Source organism: Sylvia atricapilla, chromosome Z (genome assembly GCF_009819655.1).
Source record: "Sylvia atricapilla isolate bSylAtr1 chromosome Z, bSylAtr1.pri, whole genome shotgun sequence".
Classification (NCBI taxonomy): domain Eukaryota; kingdom Metazoa; phylum Chordata; class Aves; order Passeriformes; family Sylviidae; genus Sylvia; species Sylvia atricapilla.
This window is the reverse complement of record NC_089174.1, coordinates 60,565,670-60,586,106: the sequence shown is the minus strand read 5'-3', so window position 1 is coordinate 60,586,106 and position 20,437 is coordinate 60,565,670. Positions and strand designations below refer to the sequence as shown.

The 20,437-nt window shown below is 38.9% G+C and overlaps 1 protein-coding gene across 3 annotated transcripts in view; it reads right to left on the bottom strand.

The window, feature by feature from the left end:
* Positions 1-1,685: 1,685 nt before the first annotated feature.
* The window catches only part of BRD10 (bromodomain containing 10), a 51,226-nt gene continuing 32,474 nt past the window's right edge, over positions 1,686-20,437 (bottom strand). For all 3 annotated transcript variants that reach the window (XM_066339966.1, XM_066339967.1, XM_066339968.1), the window contains 3 exons: positions 18,205-18,320; positions 11,686-11,873; positions 1,686-9,549 (listed from right to left, as the gene is read on the bottom strand). In XM_066339966.1, coding sequence (XP_066196063.1) covers positions 5,948-9,549; positions 11,686-11,873; positions 18,205-18,320 — 3,906 coding nt within the window. In that variant the 3' untranslated portion in view covers positions 1,686-5,947. The remainder of the gene's footprint in view (positions 9,550-11,685; positions 11,874-18,204; positions 18,321-20,437) is intronic.

Genomic DNA, 20,437 nt, shown 5'->3' with positions numbered 1-20,437 from the left:
TTTAGTATTGGTGTGTTGCTAATATGAATTGTCCATGTTTTTTAAAAACAGATACAAGCAATTCCTCCTTCCCAGTAGCTAGAATTTATTATAATACTAAAAATACCTGCTTTTCATATTGTTTAAATGGAATCAATCATGATACTACTCTTCCTTTATTATAAGGAAGGCAGCCTGTGGCTACACAGTAATACCCAGTCACTAATTCATCTCTTTTATTCAATTTCACTGCTGCATGTGATTAAAAAAAAAGAATGAGCAATGACTCTACAAATAACAGCATGTTACAAGGACAGCTCTCAATCTATATGCTGGTACCTGATGGCAATAACATATTGTCAGCCAAAATAGTCTGATTTTATACTTGTTTATTCATTCTTGTGTATTTACACTTGAGATGGAATCAATATGAACAACTAATTAAATAAGTATATTGTCTTATTTTTATGACATTGGCATGGACAAGCGAAGTTCTAAAGCCTGAAGACAATCACAAAAATCAGTTGTTTCTTTACTATCTTTCTTCTCTTTGCTATTTAATTTTTATAAATGCTATTTGTCAATGCTCCTCACATTCTTGAAAATAATTGCATTTTCCAAATATTTTTTTCATCATAAAAAGTGAGAATAGGGGAAGATAAAGCAGTAATCTAGGTGTCTAACCTTTAGTTATGGATGGGATGTTGGAAGGAGTCAGGGACCAAGGATTCTATTCCCAGTTCTTCCATGTTGCTATGAGAACTCAGAACTTCATTGTCTTCATCTGCAAAAGGTGGGAAATCACATTTATACACATTTTAACAGATCTTCATAATTTCAAGAAATATTATAGGTAATTAATTAGATTTTCTTTGCATTACATACCATTTTCATTTAATGTGTTTAGTTCAGCTGAGATGGGAATAAAAGATACTGTAAGAACACCAACTTTCTGAAGAACTTCTGGACCAGTCACAAATGAAACAATGAAATATCCTGGTTTCCAAGCTTCCTCAAGACATTCAGGTGTGATTACTGACCAGATAATTCCATATTTTGAGAAAATAAGAAAATACACAAAGATTTATCAAGACTTTAAAATTTGTTTTTATGCCACTGTAGTTTCAAGAAATTTTTTAAAAACAACGTTGCTCTGTGTCACATTTATAAAGTGGCTTATTCAACAACTAAAAATTCATTACCTGGATGCCAATCTGTATAAAATGACCATATACAGAGTTTATCCTGTAACCTATGCACAAAACCAATGAGATTTAAAATGCCTCACATTGAAAATCGTTACAACAGTTTGTCCTTTTACATCTTCAAGAGATATAAACGAAGCAAAAATAGGAACAGAGAGTGCCAGATTTGCAGTAGTTTCAATAACCTGGTTAAAGATCATGTGTTTACAGCTACAATATTCTCAATATTCTCCAAGTGGTATAGATATATAGGATGAATTGAATTGACACTGATCTGAAGTTGATTCACAATTGATATTTCTATGAAAAAGTTAGTACGAGGCTAAATATAGTCAGACACCACCCCACAAACATTGAAATAAAAATCATCAATACACAGCTGAATAGCTCATAGGACCTTTAGAACATGCACTATTCTGATACTACATCTCAAGAATATAGTAAAATTGAAAAGGTTTACACAGCAATGACAGCAACTGATTACTTCCATGAAAGAAATAATTGAATTCACAAATTCTCTTTATTCTAGAAAAAGAGACAACCAACATGGCAAAGGTCTACCTAGGCCAACTGGAAAAACAGCAAAGAGCAAAGGCTTATTGTATCATACAATATAAATATTATTTGCATCAAATGAAACTAGCAGGTGCCAGGTTTGGAAACTAAAAATATTTATTTACAAATTCTTTAACACTGGATGTTGTGAATGGTAATAGTCTGTTTACATGCCCATGAATTCTTGAAGGGATTAGTGTATTTCACCAAGAGAAATACACTGAAAGCTATTAAATCGAAAAAAAATCACAGCTGTATGAGGAAGACTCTGGATCACAGATTAGTGGATACTAAAAGAGTATTCAGGCCTGTTATTGTAGTCTTTTGGAATGCTACTGTTGAGTATTTCAAGAGACTAGGCAGTGCTGGGATCGATGGCCATCATAATAGGATAGATGGACCTTAACTCTGATGCAGCATTATTAATCTTATTTTTCCTATTATTTCGAGTCAGTAAACACATTTGAGGTGCAGCTTACAGGGAGCAGTCCAAATGAGTTTAAGTTCTTGTAAGCATCTCTGGCCATTCTATTTAAAGGAAACAGTCCTTAAGCATAACAAATATTCATGCTTCAATAAAAATTATTAATTTACTTTAACATTAATTTGGGCAACTAAAGTTCCGCACTACACAAAGTATAAGCAAAACCAGCCAATAAACTACACACACCATGGCAGCTATGGATGCCCTGCAAATGCTACCTTTTAGTAATTTTCTGACCTACTCCCATGAGACGAATTAGTTTCTCTTCGCTCACTTACCAGGATAATTTTTGCTTCCCTTTTCATATTAAACCCTTTGTTATGTCACGCAGTGGAATTAGCACAGGTTTAAATAACTTGACAGAAACAGTTGGTTTGAATAGATACTTCTATGACCCTGAAGACTTGTCAAATTTTATTCCTTCTAGTGTGGCAGAATCCCTATGAGAAAATGGCAGCACACACACCGGGGTTTGAACTGTGAAGCAATATTAATGTCATTTTCTACTCACAGCAAATCAAAACTATTGTGCAGAACATGTCCATTCAGGTAAATAAAAGGATGTCATTGAGAATATTCAAAGTCATTAGTAAACCTAAAATGTTGTAACGTAATCTAATATAGTGTATGAATACTCGTATACAATTATCAGAGGGCATCCAAAAGAGCATTGCATTTTACAATGAAAATTTGAATGTGTTTTCTTAAAAGGCAGATTTATTTATCTATGTTTATATGTTTCATTAAATGTTTTTTTAGCTTCAAGTTGGGATGCAGGCAGTTCAGCTTTTTCACTGTGTCTGTGAATATAATCTACTTTTTTACAGTTCTTTTTGTGCTACTGGTAGCTCTATACATTTGGTAAACAACAAAAGGTACATAGCAAATTATCAATGGGTATTTATATTAATTTGGACAAAAACCCCTTATCTCTGACTGACTCTTCATACTACTGGAGAAGAGCATTGGGAATAGGAATTTTATTCACAAAAATTACTAAAATTTGGTTTTACCATTACATAGTAGTCTCAGGTCTTTCTCCAGAAAGATTTGGAATGTGAACATATGTCTGAGAATTAAAATCCATGAAAAGTGTAATCAAACTGAATCAAACGATTCATGTTGTAAAGTTTATGTCTGCCAAATTATAAAATATTTATTAAAATAATAAAATATTGCCATATTATTTCAGAAAATTTCTTGGAAATCATTCAGGCAAGTTACTTGAGTCCTGAGTTCCTAAGTTCAGTTTTTCTAACTTTGCTCTTTATTAGAATCAATTATAGCATAAATCTTTCTATTACATTAGCACACAGAAAAATGCCATGCAAGAATTTTTTTCTCAGTCACAAACAACTTCAATACTAGAACTTAGTCTTGAGCTTTCCAAACAATGTAAGCAACTCTATAGTAAATATAAATTAGAAAAAGGGAAAAAACAATTATTGTTAAGAAAAGAGAAAAATTGAGAAAAGTGAGTCCCAAGGTTCAACCAGTGAAACGGATATAAAAGGAGTTGCTGGTATATATGGGTTTTGGGTACGTAAAATGCCCATGAAGAAACTGCCATCCTCTGCCATCTCCCTCTGTTGGAAAAGTCACCTGCAGCATTCAAATGTAAAATGCAGTTAGACTTGAAAATTCTTAGTCCTCTAAACTCTACGAGGGCAAGCAGACACCCTTACTACTAGGTGTCTTCAAAATAAGTAACAGACCACTTTTAATGAGAAGCAGGAAAATTGTAGCAGGTACCTTTTCCTCAATCTAAACAAACCTTCTTTTACTGCAAAACTGACAGCTTCCATCTTTCCCAGCCCTGAGATATGATGGAAATTTCTGATCCAGAAAGATGCAATTTCCCAATGCAATTTTTTTAATTAGTGCAAAAGGAAAGGTCCCTATGGAAGCCTTTCTTCCCCCTACTTTCCCAGAACTTCAGCTAAATAGCTATCAGGCTACTTTTCAGAACAATTTAAAGGGCAGCTGACAGAGGCAGTAAGATGTGGTCCTGTTCTTCAACTCAACATCTGAACTGCATAACTGTGTACAGCAAAAGGGTAAGGGAAGTAGAAAATTCAACAGGATGAAGAGCAAAGGTTGAACCTTCATTTTTATGAAGCTCAGTTTACAAACACTGCTAAATACAGATATGTAAGCTTTTATCCCCTTTGAAGTCATAGTTATTTACAAGGCAACTATCATTTATAAGCTCTTCTGAAATCTTCCCTTCTAGTTTCTAAAAAAAATCAAACCAACTAACTTCACAAAAAATCCAACATATATGAAGACAACAATACTAAAATCATCATCTTCCATAAGATAAGATGGGCACCCTTTCTCTATATGCAAAATCACAAAAGATATCAAAAACTTATCTCCATGAGCAATGCAGTAGGCAGTTGTGAACTCAGCAGATCTGCAGAAAATAACCCAAAGGTTTTATCAGATCAAATGCTGAAACTAAGCCAATAAATACTGAAAACACTGTATAAAAAGGGAATTTTTATGCAATATGTGAATTATCCCCATTCAAAGTACTAATAAAGCTTCTTTTAATCTTGTATGATGTTTTAGCAATCTCCTTCCAGATAGACCACTTATATGCTAAAGAAAAAAATATAGAAAGCATGACCAGTGAAAAAAGTGGGTAGTTGTTATGGCTAGACAGAAGATTAACGAGTGACCTTGTTACAGTTACCAGATATGTGAAAACACATACAAGGCTGTAAAACACGGAAAAATTAATTATTCAACAGATCTTTTAGCTTTAAGACAAAGCATGGCAGCCCTTAACAGCAACCAGTGTGACTTAGACTGCTGTCTAGGAAACCATTTGTAGTCTTACCATTTCACTGAAGTTATTTAGGCAACATAACCAAACCATTAAGAATGCATGAAGTATGGGTTATCCTGCCCTATATAATGAGGAACAATAAGGAGGCCTTCCTTCCAAATCACATGAAATTTAAAAACAGAGAAGAACAGAAGAGATTAAATAATTTCATTCTACCATACACCAAAAGATATAGATATATATCTCTCTGTATATAGGTACGTATGTGTGTATGTATGTATGTATTCTCCCATGGTGTAACAGTTACACGTATTTTTAACTACTGCCAACACAATGCAGTACAGCAACTTGATTTATTACATGCAGATTCTTCTGCATTGTTGCTAAACAGTACACTGGTCCAAAGTTACTAAAATACTTTAAAAACTATACATTATGTAAACAAAACATAAATAAGACAGCATAGTTCTTTGTACATATTGTTTAGTACAGGTTTTTAGGAGTTCAGGAATATGTACAATTCTATACTATAGATTGCATTTTTACAATGCATATTTTTTTTAAAGAAACAAGCCAAAAATAAATTTGACAAATAAAAAGGAGATATATATACTGTCATAAACACACTGGCAAACAGTCCATAGTGTAAGATGGAACATGTGCAAAAGGCGAGATATCTCCAAACTTGAATTCAGTTTAATGAATTCACTGGTCATTTCTGAGACTTTTACTAGAGAACTCTCTGAAAACTTCTGACAAACTAAAATTTTTCTTTCTCCAAATCCCCACATTTAAACAGGTAAGAACTGTAACCTTGTTAATATTAAGCAAATCAATTGTTTAAAACATTGTAAGAAATTATTCAATAGTTACAACTTCCAAAGCTTGAAGAATGCCCCAGAATTTCAAAGTGGCTCATTTGCAGTAAATTCAGAATGCAGCTTTGTCAGGTTTATCAAGGCAAGATGACTGAGATGCAGGGAAGACCGTGGTAGGATTTCTGCTTGTGGAAACAACAGGAAGCAGTGATGAAGACAGGGAAGGAACTTCTGGTGCTGAAGTATTTAGAGTATTCAGTATGGCTCCCTCTGGACTGACCAACAGTTTTTTGATAGAACTGTCTAGCTGAAACACTGATGCGTTGCTTGGTAAATGAGAATTTGGAGGATGAACAGCAGAAACAGCAGATGTAGCTACATTAATGGGAGACTTTGTCACTGAAGACACAGACAGAGCTACTGCAGACAGTGGAGTACATGAGCTAGCTGGAGTACTAAATATCTGGGGTGTTGCATGTACGATTGGTAAAGCATCTGTGGCTCCAAAAGAGTTCACAATTTTTGTAGAGCTTTTCAAAGGATGCTTTGGTATTTGCCAACTTAATGAATGACTGGGTGCTAGGATGATTTTTGAGGTTATTGGATTAACAGCTGGTATACCTTGAGGCTCTTGGCCATGGTTAATTGTTAAAGGAGTCCGTTTTGTATTACAGGAGAGAAGAAGAACATGGCTGCCAGCTCCAAGGCCTTGTAGTGGAACAACAAAACGAGTACCATTAATCATTATCTGAGTTCCAGGTGCCAAAGGCATACAAGTGTTAATGACTATTTTCTGTTGAGTAGAAGGTTCACTCAGCGGAACTCCTCCTGTTTTGCTTATTACAGGGGGTGAAGCTTCCGACATCTGAATGGTAGAAGCACAAGCATAATCATGACTTTGTTTTTCTGTTCTGGGAGGCACCTGCTGGCATTGTAGGGCAGAAAGATTGGGAAAACTAATTACTTCACCTGTATTTGGTGATGGAGGGGGCAACACAGTCTGAGGTTTGTGAATATCTGCATGACTTGACACAGCAGCTGAAATTCTTGATGACTGAAACTGAACCAGTGTGGGCAACTGTCTTTTTAGTACTGGAAGAGAAGATGGAACTGCTGCCAACTGAGGAACTGTATGTAACACCTTGGAGGGGGTGGCTGCAGGTCCAGGCAAGCTAATGACTGGAAATTGCAGAGCAGATGCTAAGTTTTGTGGAGATACTGTTGGCTGTGTTGAAATCAGCACAGATGAAGCAAGATGTCCTGTTTTCACAGTTGACATACCCACAGTACTTCCAACATTTGATGTACAAAGTTGATTACACACAACTGGCCTTATTCTTGAGGGATCATTGCCACCAATCAAGACAGTAGGCTGTGCCCCAGAGGAAGTTCTATTTGATGTTACTGTAACAGATTCTACTTGTGCATTTGCTATTTTTTTTGTAAAGGCATTTTCAGCTTTTGTTGCAATATATATAGATTCATTTGCTGACACAGCAAAATTTGGAACAGGAACTACAGTACTACTTGTCAAGGATGGGGCCAAGGCCGTCCTCTTTCTGTCTTCTCCTTTAGAAATGCCAGAGTGCAATGCATTAACTGGTAGGGCCTCCTGTGCACTGCCTTTAGTATTTACAATGGCCTGACCTATATTTAGCCCAATTTTCACATCTTTTACTTGAGCAATAGTTGGTGATGAGTTTATTCTTACTGGTGCTCCTACTGTAGATGGGACCAAAACCAACTGTGCTTGCTCTGTGGCATTAACAAAGGTTTTAGTTAGGGAAGAAGGAAGGTTCTGTTTCAATGACTCTGCAACTAGACTGGTGGTTGATGGGCCATTGGCAATTTGTGTGTTAAAGAAAACCAGCTTCTGAGTGTTAACAGCAGTGGATGCTGGACAGGGTATAATACTAACGCCTGATGCCCCAGAAGGAGATAAAATTGGTGGATTTGTGATTAATGTAAAATTCTTGACCGGAGTACCACTGATTAAGTCTCCATTTGTTGCAGAATTTGACTCAGATGCTGTAACAGAATTTGTTTTCTCTTTAGTATCCCCTTGATGCTGCACAGAAGAATTTGGAGTTTTGACAATATTACTTTGACCAGTGTTAGCCAAACTAACAGGGCTGTTTGGAGTTGCAGACACCAAATTGCTAGCTAATGGAATGGAGGATAAAGAACACACATGGCTAGAGCTCTCTCTTACTTGACATGTAGAGTCCTGAACAGCCGGCTGCTGTAGTGTGCATTTCGTATTTTTCTCCATTGCCTGGGTAAAATCAGCAGGGAAAGCTGGAATGTTAACAGGAGAAGCTGTTGATGGGGCAAATCCAGAAGGAGATGATTGTCCAATACATGGGAGACAAGATGTGGCTGCTGCTACAGATGGAAGACCTGGGCATGATACTGCTGTGGTTTTTGGCACAAGAAAGGCCTGAAGTTGAGATGTGTAAGTGAAAACTGAACTAGGACATAAACTACTAGGTGAAATCTGGTCTGGGTTTGTTTGCACTTTAACAATTCCAGTGTTTCCACCTCGTGTTGTGACCAGAATAGATTGTGATTCTCTTACGCACACTGTCTTTAGCTCTTGCTTAGTTTCAAGGGAGCCAGTTTGCTGCTGTGATGCAAGACTGTGAGAGACAGAATCAGTGTTTGTAGATGCACTTAATGCTGTTGCTGCTGTCAAGGATTGGCTAGCTGTAGTAGGTGACGCCAAAGACCCAGGCAATGTAACAGTTGAAACTGTAGTCTTGATTTTGTCATTTTCACTTTGGCTTACCTTAATTATTGGTGATAAGTTATCTGCTGAAGTTACATTAGACAATGGTTGTGTAGTGTTTGTGGGACGAGTCACTAGTGATGAGTGGGTAGTATTCTTGCAAAAAACTGTAGTGGGTGACTGAGTGGCATTTGCAGGACCTGTTACCAGAACAGGTGTTAAAGAAACACTGACATTTGACGTTTTTGGTAAAGATGTACAGTGTGTCTCAAATGATTTTTGTTGTAATGACTGAATATCCTTGGACACAATTTTTTCTTCCTTCTGCTGAAGAAGAAAATTCTTAGGTAAAAGAAGAACTTGTTGCATGACTTTTTCTCCATTTTTAGGGTCAATCATAGCCTGCATTTGAATTTTCACTGAGCTGTTGGGAACCTCTAATGGTACACAGTGGCCATTTGGCATTTTATATACCATTTGTAAAGGAGGCTTTGAAGTGGCCTGGCAGGGCAATGCTGGTTTGATTAGTGATGATTCCAAAGCTGGTAAAACAGACTTTTCAGAAGTAGACACGTTCATGCCTGCAGGAGGCAACAGTTGATTTGTTAAGGTCACTTTGTTCCCAGTATTCTTGGCAAGCAAGGCCTGGATGGGTTTGGTCCCTTTCAGAAAGTTTGATACTGATGTTGCAGGATCTGTCAAGGAAAGCAACTCTAGAGTTGACCCTTCAAATTGTTTCAGCTCAGTCAAGCAACTATCCAACTGCAGGCTACTTTCTGAACTTTGGACCACAGCCTCATTAGTGCTCAGTTTAGCTTTCTTCCTTGGTGAAAGCTCATTAGTGCTTTGATCCAGACAACTATTTTGCTTGAACTGTCGTTTAATGCATTTGGGCAGTGTCTTCTGTATCTCTTTAGAAGCTGATTCTTTTTTCAGAATTTTGTTTTTTCCTGCAGGTAAATTCATCTCTAATAGTTTCATTTCATCTGCAAGGATATTAAAACAGAAACTGTGTTTTACATGTTTGCAACTGATACCCCTATAAAACAGTTTTACAATGTCTTGCTAAAGGCATTACACTAGTTTGCAAGAGTAAAGGTAAGTGGAAGGAAATGTCTAATTTTTTAAGGGCATCCGGTCAAGGACCTTTGCAATACAAAATGGGCGTAATAAGGAACAGAGGAAGTAATAAACAAGAACATACAGGGACTGGAAGCTGACCAGCAACGGGGGACAGTGAGGAAAACCAAACCTGATCAAACAGATTAATTGATAACAGTATGTGAGAGCATGAAAATGTATATTCCAGCAAGGTGATCTTGAGGGGAAAAAGGGAAAAGCCAGGGAAAAAAATACAGAGAGACAGATCTAACCAAACAAAAATGGAGACAATGTCAAGAAAAAACCACCAATCACACCCACTGATGGGCTATCAGGGAACTGCAGAGGCCTCTTGCAGGAAAATCAACTTTCTGAATCTAATATGATTAGAAACCAGGGGAGATCCTGGAGATGGAACCAGGAGGGGTGAGGGAATTGGTACAGCTATACAAACCCATAAATCAATGTGTATAGGTAAGGGGAGTTTAAAGGACAGCTGCAAGAAGTCTGTGGGCCTGGTGCCAGGTGCTGGGGGGTGAGTGTCTGTATCCTCCCCAAATTTAGTGTGTGTGTATTCACTGATAAACTTCACGCTAGACTATATGGTGAGCAGGAGGGCCTGGAGTTCTGGGCTGGCCTAACAGGTGAGTGGGGGATGCCTGTGCGACAAAGATGTGAATGCCATGTTTCATGCTGAGCAACAAGCTGGACTAGCCAGTGAGCACAGGATGCATGAAGCAGTAAGAGGGCAGAGGATGCATGCAGGAGGGCCAGGTAGACAGAAGGGCCATGCACTGAGGTTTTCATTGCACAGGGCTGCAGGGAGTCCTCCCTGAGGAGAGACTAAGAACTGTCTTATGGCAGACACAGCTGGCTCCAAAACAAATTCACTGCAGGACATGGCTAAGCCAGTCAGCCAAGCTGTCTCATGGACAATGCTTTGCCAAAGTGTGTGACAGAGCGGACTGAGGAAAAAACACAGAGATACAATCCTGTAGAAACCAAGGTCAGCAAAGGAGGAGGGGTAAGAGGTGCTCCAGGCACTGAAATGGATTCCACTCTAACCCAGTAGGACCCCTGATCAAACAGGTTTACCTGCTCCCATGGAGAACCATGCTGGAACAGTAAGTACATTGTAGATGTTTGAGGACCCCATTCTACAGCAGGTGAGTAGAATGCCTTGAAGAAGCTGCAGCCCATGAAGAGCCCATCCTGGAGCAGGTTCCTGACAGAACTGTGGCTTATGGGAGATCTACACTAGTACAGTCTTACACTGAAAAACTCTAGCCTGTGGAGAGGACCCACAATGGTGCAGTTTGTGAAACACTATATTCCATAGTGGGGACCCCACGCTGAAGCAGGGATGAGGAAGGAGTAGAAGGGTCTGTTTCGAATTGACTTCAAGCCCCAGATTCTATCCTATTTTAGCCATTTGACAAGGGAGGAGGTGGAAGAATTGGAAATGAAGATGGAGCCTTGGAAGAAGGTGGACATGAGAAAGGGAGGGGCTTAGGTTTTGTATTTGTTTTGCACCATTCTACTCTATTTTTAATCGACAACAAATTAAATTAGTTCTCCTCAAGGGAGTCTGTTTTGACTCTTACAGTAACTGGTGAGTGATCTTCCTTGTCTGTATGTTGACCAGTAAGCTTTTCCATATTTTCTCTCTCTAGCCTCTTAAGGAACGGAGGGTGACAGGGTTTGGGTGGGCATCTGGTAGCCAGTCAAGGTCAACCCACCATAAAAGTAAATTCCACACAGATCTACTATTTTATCACAGATATAGTTAAGGCATAAAAAATAGCAAACACTTAAATAAAGTGGAATTTTCATCTTGGTCATGTCTCCCTCTTCAAATCTGTATCTAACAGATATGCACCACAAGCTATTTTCATACTATCACAGTGGTAGACTAAAGGTAAGAAGTAGGACATAAGCTCACATGGAAAACTTAGGTTCCCAAATCAACTCGATTCAGCTCCTGAATCAAGTTCAGGCTATGAATTCCAGTAAATGCTTACCATTGTCTGAGAGATCTTTTTTGGGAACTTCTATATGTTCTGCAGACTCTGATGATTTACCGCATACTACTGCAAAAGATTCTTTGCCAGAATCAACTTCACTTTCATCATTACTCCACAATTCTCTGGTAAATTTATCATGGTCTGGATGTCTTTTAAAGTCATCATAGTCCTTCTTCAATCTAGACCTTAAAAATAACAAAACTAACTTTACTAACAAACCACACTTTTAAACATGAATTTTGTTTCTTTTGCTGCCAAACTAAAAGTTGGTGTAGACTTATTTCCTGTGCCCTTCAAATAATTACAGTGTAGCCCTGTCTGCAAGTCTCAAAAACAGAAAATGTGAAATGACAGCAATGTCCCTTAACTTTACCAAAACTGAATTCTATTTAAGTCCTCTAACAATAGCAAAAAGACATCACCATTTTACTGCATCCATATTCCTTTTCCTCCTTTCTCTTTCATGTGACAAATATACCTGTATGGACTTGAGTATTAACTGTAAAAAGTCTACTCCTTACTTTGATGGCAGCCCCAAGAAGAGAATTAAGTAAATCTCATTTATCTTAAACACATCATGCCTTTGATCTCAGCTCAGCTATGATATTGTAATGTAACTTTCTCCTTAAGAACACTTTCTTATCTCTGGCCCATTAGAACAGGCACTGCTATGATTTCCATAGGTTCACATTCCACTAAAGAATGTGCATATGACAGAAATACAAAATCACTTCACTCATTTCAACACCATTCAGAAACACATCCACTTACCTTGATACTGCTAACCTGTACATGTTTTTATTGTCCCTTCTTCTAAACCATTGTTTAGATGGGATTTAGTGGCTATTTTAGTGTACAAATACATTAAACTTCAGGATTCAGCCGGTGGTAACCAACACAGTGACCAGAAGGATTATTTAGCAAATGAATAAATAGATCAGAGCAATTAACACCTTGTATGGAATAGAATCTAGACTATTCTGGACCTAACCCTTATGACAGTAACAATAAGATCTTGAATTTACTCATTGTTTTGCATTAATATAACAGTTGTTTGCATTAAATGCAGCCATGCCAGCTGCTCTCTATGACATGGAGAGGGAGGAGCCAAGAATGGTGTCACAGCTGGTAGGACATGAGCCTTGCCAGTCAGCAAAATAAACCTATATAAACCCCCCCAGATGAGGCAGCAGGGCAGGCCTAAGGATTGTAACTTCAACCAAGAGCCTAGATAACAAGCAAGTTCCTGGTGCTGAGGCATGTCTGACATCAAACTGGAAAGTTAATTTCAAATTTAAGATCAAGACGAAGTGCAGTGATGGCTGAGACCAAACTGGGAAGTCAATTCCAAGTTCAAGATCAGGACCAGGTGCAATGACTGCTGACCCAGTTAAGTGATTTCTGGGCAGCTCCACAGTTATGGCGCAGGTAGAAGGTCAGTCTTAAGGGTCAGTCCAGATGAGTAGGATCCATGTCCAAGCACGGTTACTGCTACAGTTGAGCTGGAAACTGTCACCTGCAGCGAAGATTGAGGGCAAAATAACCTGAAATGGGGATTCTGGGCCCATGGACAACGCAGCACAGACGAATGGCCAGGTGGGGCTGCTAAGTGTGGGATCTAGTTGTTCACTCCCAGCTTTGACACTGTCACTAGAGCAGATATTGAAGCCTGTTGGAAGATGCAGTGTGGACAATACTTCAACTCTGTCATCAGGATTTTGAGCTTGAAGTTTAGGTGTGGAAGAACTACAGGAGCACACCAGGGAACTACTACTGTACTAAAGTTTCTGGATGTAATTTCCATTTTTCTTTTGAGGGACTTCTGCTGTGAGGCCAGTGAACAACTGTAATCAGTGGGCACAAGTAACTTTCCATTTTAAACCCTGCTGCTATTCAAATACAATTCAATATTATACTCTACCATAATCTTGAAAAGACCAGAGAATCCTTCAGAAGGGAAAGAAAAGAATTTTGATCATAAAGTCTGCTCCTACTACTTAAGGACAATAACAAAGTAGGGAAGGAAAACTCCAGACTCTTATTCCATACTGAGGCATCTGGAGGAAGAAGCGCTGCCCAGCCCTTCATAGCTTAGAAGTTAAACACTGTTATTCAATAAGTAGATGTTAGCACCTCACTGAGATACCCTAGACAGAGCAACTGCCATGATACTTATGGGGGAATTGATGTTGACATCACTGTAAGCAAATTTTTCTCAACTGCTTTTTCCCTTTTACATGACACCCTTCCTCACCACTATCAATGGTGCTAAACAGCTGCCTAGCCACTACAAAATGAATCAGACCAAGACAGTGACATAGAACCCCCTCACCCATCTTTCTTTCCTCCCCATGATTTGTAAACACTGTTCTTCAGATGGACCTGGTCCCTGCTATGCTGTGTGTATGCCCAGTTATGTCATGGAAATACTCAGGCTTTCCTTGCTGAATAAACTAGTGTTACAGGCTAAAACATACATATTAAAAACAAGAGCTGAATTTCATTAATTTTGGAAGTTATCTAGCACTCCAAGTGCATGCTTCTCTAGCTACCAGCACGCACACACATAAGATCTCAACTACCCTGTTCCAGACTTTAATTTACTCCTATCAGTCATAGCTCATATATACCATTTAACACATTTCGCACGACAGTTCTGTGTTCTGTAACCACACTGATACAGCACTGGCAACAAACAGAAGCTGGAAGCCACTGTGCTGCTAGAAAGTTATGGTCTTCTTGCCATCACTGAAATTTGGTGGGATGTGATTGGAGTGTGACGGCTACAGGCTCTCCAGAAGAGACAGGTCAGGAAAGAGAGAGGCAGGGGAGCCACCCTCACATCAGGAGGTAGACTAACTGTGAAGAGCTGTCTCTGAAGAACAGCCATGTGGAAGTCAAAAGCCTGTGTGTAAGAATCAGGCACCGAGGCAACAAAGGGAACCTTGTGGATGGTTTTAAGTACAGACCCCTGATCAAAGGGACCCTATGGATGAAGACTTCTTGCTCCAGCTACAGGCAGCATCATGCTCACAGACTCTTGCCCTGCTGGGGCACTTCAGCCATACCAAAATCTGCTGGGAAAACAGCATAGCAAGCTGCAGGCAAGCCAGGAGACTCTTGGAAAGCATGAGGGATACCTTCTGGAGCAAAGGAATAGACAGCAGCCCTCCAGAGGTGTACAGTCCTGTATCTGATGGGCACCAGTGTAAGGGAGCTGATCTTGAACATCAAGATAGTCTGGGCTGCAGTGATCACGCACTGGTGGAATTTGAAGTCCTGAGGGATATGGGCCAGGCAAGGAACAAAGTTAGGCCCCTGAACTTTAGGAAAGCAGACTTCCAGCTCTTCAAGGAAATAGCCAGTGAGATCCACTGGGAGACTTCCCTCAGGGACAAGGGAGTGGAACTGAGACGGCAGATCTTTAAGGATGTCCTCCTGAGTGCAAGAACTGCCAACCTCCAGGTCAAGAAATTGGGCAAGGAAGGCAAGGGAACAGCAGGGCTGAGTAGGGAATTGCTGGTCAGACTGAAGGAAAAGAAGCAAATAGACAGGCAGCTGAAGCTAGGATTGGTGGCCCAGGAAGAGCTTGAAGAGATCTTGAAGAGATCAAGCTTGGTTGTGCAGGGTCAGGGTGAGGAAGTCCAAGGCAAAACCGGAATTGAATTCGGCAAAGGACACAAAGAGTAACAGGAACAATGTCCAACGGCATGTTAACTACAATAGAAAGGCCTAAGAAGGTGACCCCCTCTGATAAATAAGGGTGGAAAACTGGTAACAATGATTAAGGAGAAGGCTGAGGCACTCAACAGCTTTTTGCCTCAGCCTTCAAGGGCAACATTTCTTCCCAAACCTCTTGAGTGTATGGACAGCAGGACAGGGACTGGGAGAATAAAGTCCCTCCCACTCTAAGTAAAGATCAGGTTCACAATCACCTGAAGAACACAAATGAACAGAAGAGAAAGAATTGGCTGACGTATTCGCCAAGCCACTCTCCATATTTGAAAAAATCTTGGCAGTCAGATGAAGTCCCAGGTGGCAAGAAAAAGCAAAACATTGTACCCATTTAAAAAAAGGTTGAAAGGAGGACCCTGGGAACTATTGACCTGTCAGTCTCACCTCTGTGCCTGGGAAGATCACAAAACTGACACTCTTAGAAGCTGTGCTTCTAGGCACAGGGAGGTGATTTGGGACAGCCAGCACAGCTGCACTAAGGGCAAGTCCTACCCGACAAATTCAGAGGCCTTCTAGGATGGCCTAGGATGGATGACTGTATCAGTGGACAGGGGAACAGCTACAATTGTCATTTATCTGGACTTCTGTACAGCCTTTGACATGGTTCCTCCACAACATCTTTGTCCCTTAAATTAGAGAGATTGTGATTTGATAAGCAGACTATTAGATAGATACAAAATTGATTGGACAGTGGCATCCAGAGACTAGTGGTCAATGGCACAAAATCCTGATGGACATCAGGGGCCAGTGGTGTCCCTCAGGGATCCATACACGACCAGAGTTATCTAACATCATCACTAAAGACATTGACAGAGGGATTGAGGGCACTTTCAGCAAGTTTGCAGATAACACCAGGCTGAGTGGTGCAGCTGATACACCTAGAGGATGGGATGCCAACCAGAGTGACCTGGGCAAGCTTGAGAAATGGGTCCATGGGAAAACCTCATGTGTTTTAACAAGACCAAGCGCAAGGTGCAGCACCTGGGTTGGGGCAATACCCCCAGTCTCAGCACAGTGTGGGGATGAACAGATCACAGCAGCCCTGTGGAGAAGGACTCAGGGGTGCTGGTGGAGGAGAGGCTGGACACAACCCAGGCATGGGCACTCACAGCCCAGAAAGCCAAACGTGTCCTGGGCTGCATCCAAAGCAGTGTGGGCAGCAGGGCCAGGGAGGGGATTCTGTCCCCCTGCCCCACTCTGTTGAGACCCCACCTGCTGCATCAGCTCTGGGGTCCCCAACACAGGAAGGACCTGGAACTGTTGGAGTAAGTCCAGAGGAAGCCACCAAGATGATCAGAGGGTGGAACACCTCTCCTGTGCAGAAAGACTGAAAGGGGTTGGTCAGACTGGAAAACAGGCAGCTTCAGGAGATCTAATTGAAGCTTTCCAGTACCTGAAGAGAGCCTTCAAAAAAGCTGGGGAGAGAGAGTTGTAAAAGAACTTGTAGTGACAGGACAAGGGGCAATGGCTTCAAAGTGAAAGACACTAGGTTTAGATTAGAAATTGGGAAGAAATTCTGAAGTGCAACCGTGGTGAGGCACTGGAACAGGTCGTGCAGAGAAGTTGTTGAAGCCCCATCCCTGGAAGGCCAGATTGGATGGAGTTTTGAGGAACCTGATCTACAAAAGGTGCCCCAAACCATTCCACCATAGAATTTACAAAAAGGATAATATTGTAAATTTCACGTACTGGAAAATGCAATTCTTCCTGACAGTAATACTATCTGCCATGCTTCCAGAAGGATTCTGAATTGAGAAAGACAGGAAAATATCAACAGCTAAGGAAAATGAACAGGAATGAGAATAGAAAGGAATAGAAAAATCTCAAAACTTGTACTTGGGTCCATTATTTAAAGCAAAATATTCAACAGTATCTCAAACTTCCAAATAAGAATTTTAATTCCTGCATGATATGCACAAAATGAGCTACTGAGGAACCAATTTAATGTCTTTGGTGTTACGTTGTTGTGGTTTTTTAAACATTTTTTTCAGCATTAGCTCTGTACCACACAACAGCATAACTTGCTTCCTTCACACTCTACATTGAAGAAGCAGCCTCTTTTCCTATCCTTTGTCACAAGTGTTAGGTTCTCTAATCATTCCTTGCTTTTTAACTGTCTACAGGGCAAAACTAAGGTACAATTATAGCAACAGCTGTACAGTTAAGAGGCAAGAATGGCACTGAGCTTCAAGACAGTATCTAATCTCTCCATGATTTATAATCAGGGTAGCACCTTCACTGTTACTAATACTTGCACTTCATTAGATTTAAACATGTCATTACTTCACTAATATTCCTCTGACATACTTCTTTGCAGATGCATTTCTAATTTACTGGGTTACAAAGACCTCAAAACAATGCTTCAAGAATTTCTCTGTGGAGATCTCATTAATGGTTAATTTAGGTAGCTTTATATAGTAAATAGTCAGAGTATGCTAAGAAGCCCTGGTATACTTCTCTAGAGAAAGGTTTTCAGCATTTCTTAACCAAATAAACAGCAATACAAAACCTAGCCATATTGTGATACAGTACTGGTCAGCATGCTTAATGATTCTAGAATGTTTTAGAGGAAAAAACCACAAGAAGGTTAAGCTCAAATTTTTCTGAAGACAATAATTCTGGAATATAAGATAATTCTTCCAACTAAAGTATTGCTAGTGCCTCACTCCTCTAACTATTTTATTTATTTAAGAACACAACTTACTGATCAGTTTTTAAAAGGTGAATTTTGTTCTGGTTTTCATCACATGCACCACTGTTAAAAAAAGAGCAGGTAATTACCTGTTTCTTTGAAATGCTTTAATTAGCTTTGGTTCCCATGGTAACAGTTCATTAAGCAGTCGTAACAATGTACCATGCAATTCCTTTACTGCTTGCTTCCGGTGGTACCATCTTCCCTGAAAACATAAATTCCATTTATTTATCATTACATTAGACCTAAATCTTGTTAGACTGTATTAGTACTACAATAATCTTGGTACACTGATATAGCATATGAGGAAAACAACTGGAAGAAAAGATTATAAATTTTCAGAGTTACACCTAACCTTAACCTATGTAGGAGATTATTACTTTTCTTTTAATACTACAGATGGAAAATGTCCTGGTTGGAAAAGTAATACTGCAAGGACACACACTTTTTATACGTCAAAATTAAAACTGAAACAGGATTCTACAAATACACCACGTGTTTAAAATTACTTAAATGAGTAACTAACATAGGTAGCAATCCACTCAGGTCAGGGAAATCAACCACGTATATATACTTTTCTGAGTTAAGTTTTCCAGACAGTCTCACCATAATCTCATTTAAGAAAAGTGGTATAAATTATAACATTATTATTTGCAAAAGGAACCTTACTACAATTTTCATGGATAAAATCTCACTGTTTTTCCATAACATTTTATTTAAAATCCTAGAAAAAAAAATTAAAAGAGAAGTTTAACAAATTCGTCTTTTATTAAGAAAGAGACTATGCAGCAAAGACCACTTTTCCAACATAAAATCCTTTAAGCTTTTAATTCAAACAAATAATTAAAATGCTTTATTTTCAAAACTGATATATGGAATCTTATATTCATGTTTTCATAAATCTAGAAAGTCTGAATAAGGAGAGAAGATATTGGGAAATGACAACCATGCTGGCCATGGCACTGCAGAACACACCCCTTAACACTTACAGATAGCCCTTGTACACCTTTCTTCCCAAAACTTTATTGTGTAGTTCATTGCATAAAAGACTGAACAATACATATATATGAAACTGTTATAAAAGAGATGTGGTATAGTACTTCTGCCACTCTACTAACTCTGTACATTTTATGTAAATGAAGATTTTAGCTCTTGACTGGTCAGAGAATATGTAAAACAGTAAAGAGATATGGTTCTGCAAGAAAAAGAAGCAAGACTTGGGAACTTACTTATATCATATACATATTTAGCTTTTGATAGTGCACATGCTTCTTCACAGTGCACAATTCTTCACAGCTTCCTGTGGTCTAGCACACCAAGAAACACAAGGCAGGAAAATCTGGATAAATCTTGTCACAGCTACATTTCAGCAGTCTACAAAAATGATCTTCCTAAGAACTTTGAACAATTTCTCTCTACACATTTCAGCAGATCTCTCCAATGAGCACCAAGATCACTCAGGATGAATGCTTGTTTGAAGACCCGGTATCTATTATTTCATGGATAATCATTTACATGTTACATAACAAAACAAAGCAAAGATTTTAAGTAGGAGCATTGTGCAACATTACCACATAAAGATTAGTGTTGAACACACACAAGCCAGTAAACTGTATTATAATTTCTTTCACTTGCGGCCAATCACATGCATAGAACATGTCACTAATCACTACAACAAAAAACAGACCTTGTGCGTACTGTAGCCTACCAGGGCATTTGGTATCATCTCTTAATATAAGCAATAAACAGAATTAATTGTTAACATACAAAAGAATATTACATGCAGATTTATTTTTCTTGTAAGATACACAAAACATTTTGCAGACTGTTTTAAAATAATGTATTTATATACTACAGAGTATTAGTGCATTGTCTCAAAACAAAAATCAAATGGCAAAAATAAACAATGCTACTTCTATTGTAAAATAGAAATGCTGTACATGCAGTTGATAAAGCAAAGAAATGTGTGAAAATGAAAATTTAAATATATCAAAAATCACTACAAAGTAAAAAACTCAAGAAATTATTAATTTGTCATTAAATAAGGCTAAGACCCAGGCTTAAGTGGAAAAAAGGAGTATTTATGAGAAAGATAAATATCAGCTGACCACTGAATAAATCTGAAGTGGCAAATATTATGCAGCCAGCACATGTACATTATTTTGTCAAAAACAAACTTCGAGACTTTACTGACTTCATTACTACTTCACAGAAAAACAAGTATGTTATTTTTCTCTCTGCTTACAAAAACAAGCATAAAAAGCTAGCCAATTCCTGCCCCCTAATTCCACTGCTAGCTCTAGTTGGAGGCCTGTCTCTAGC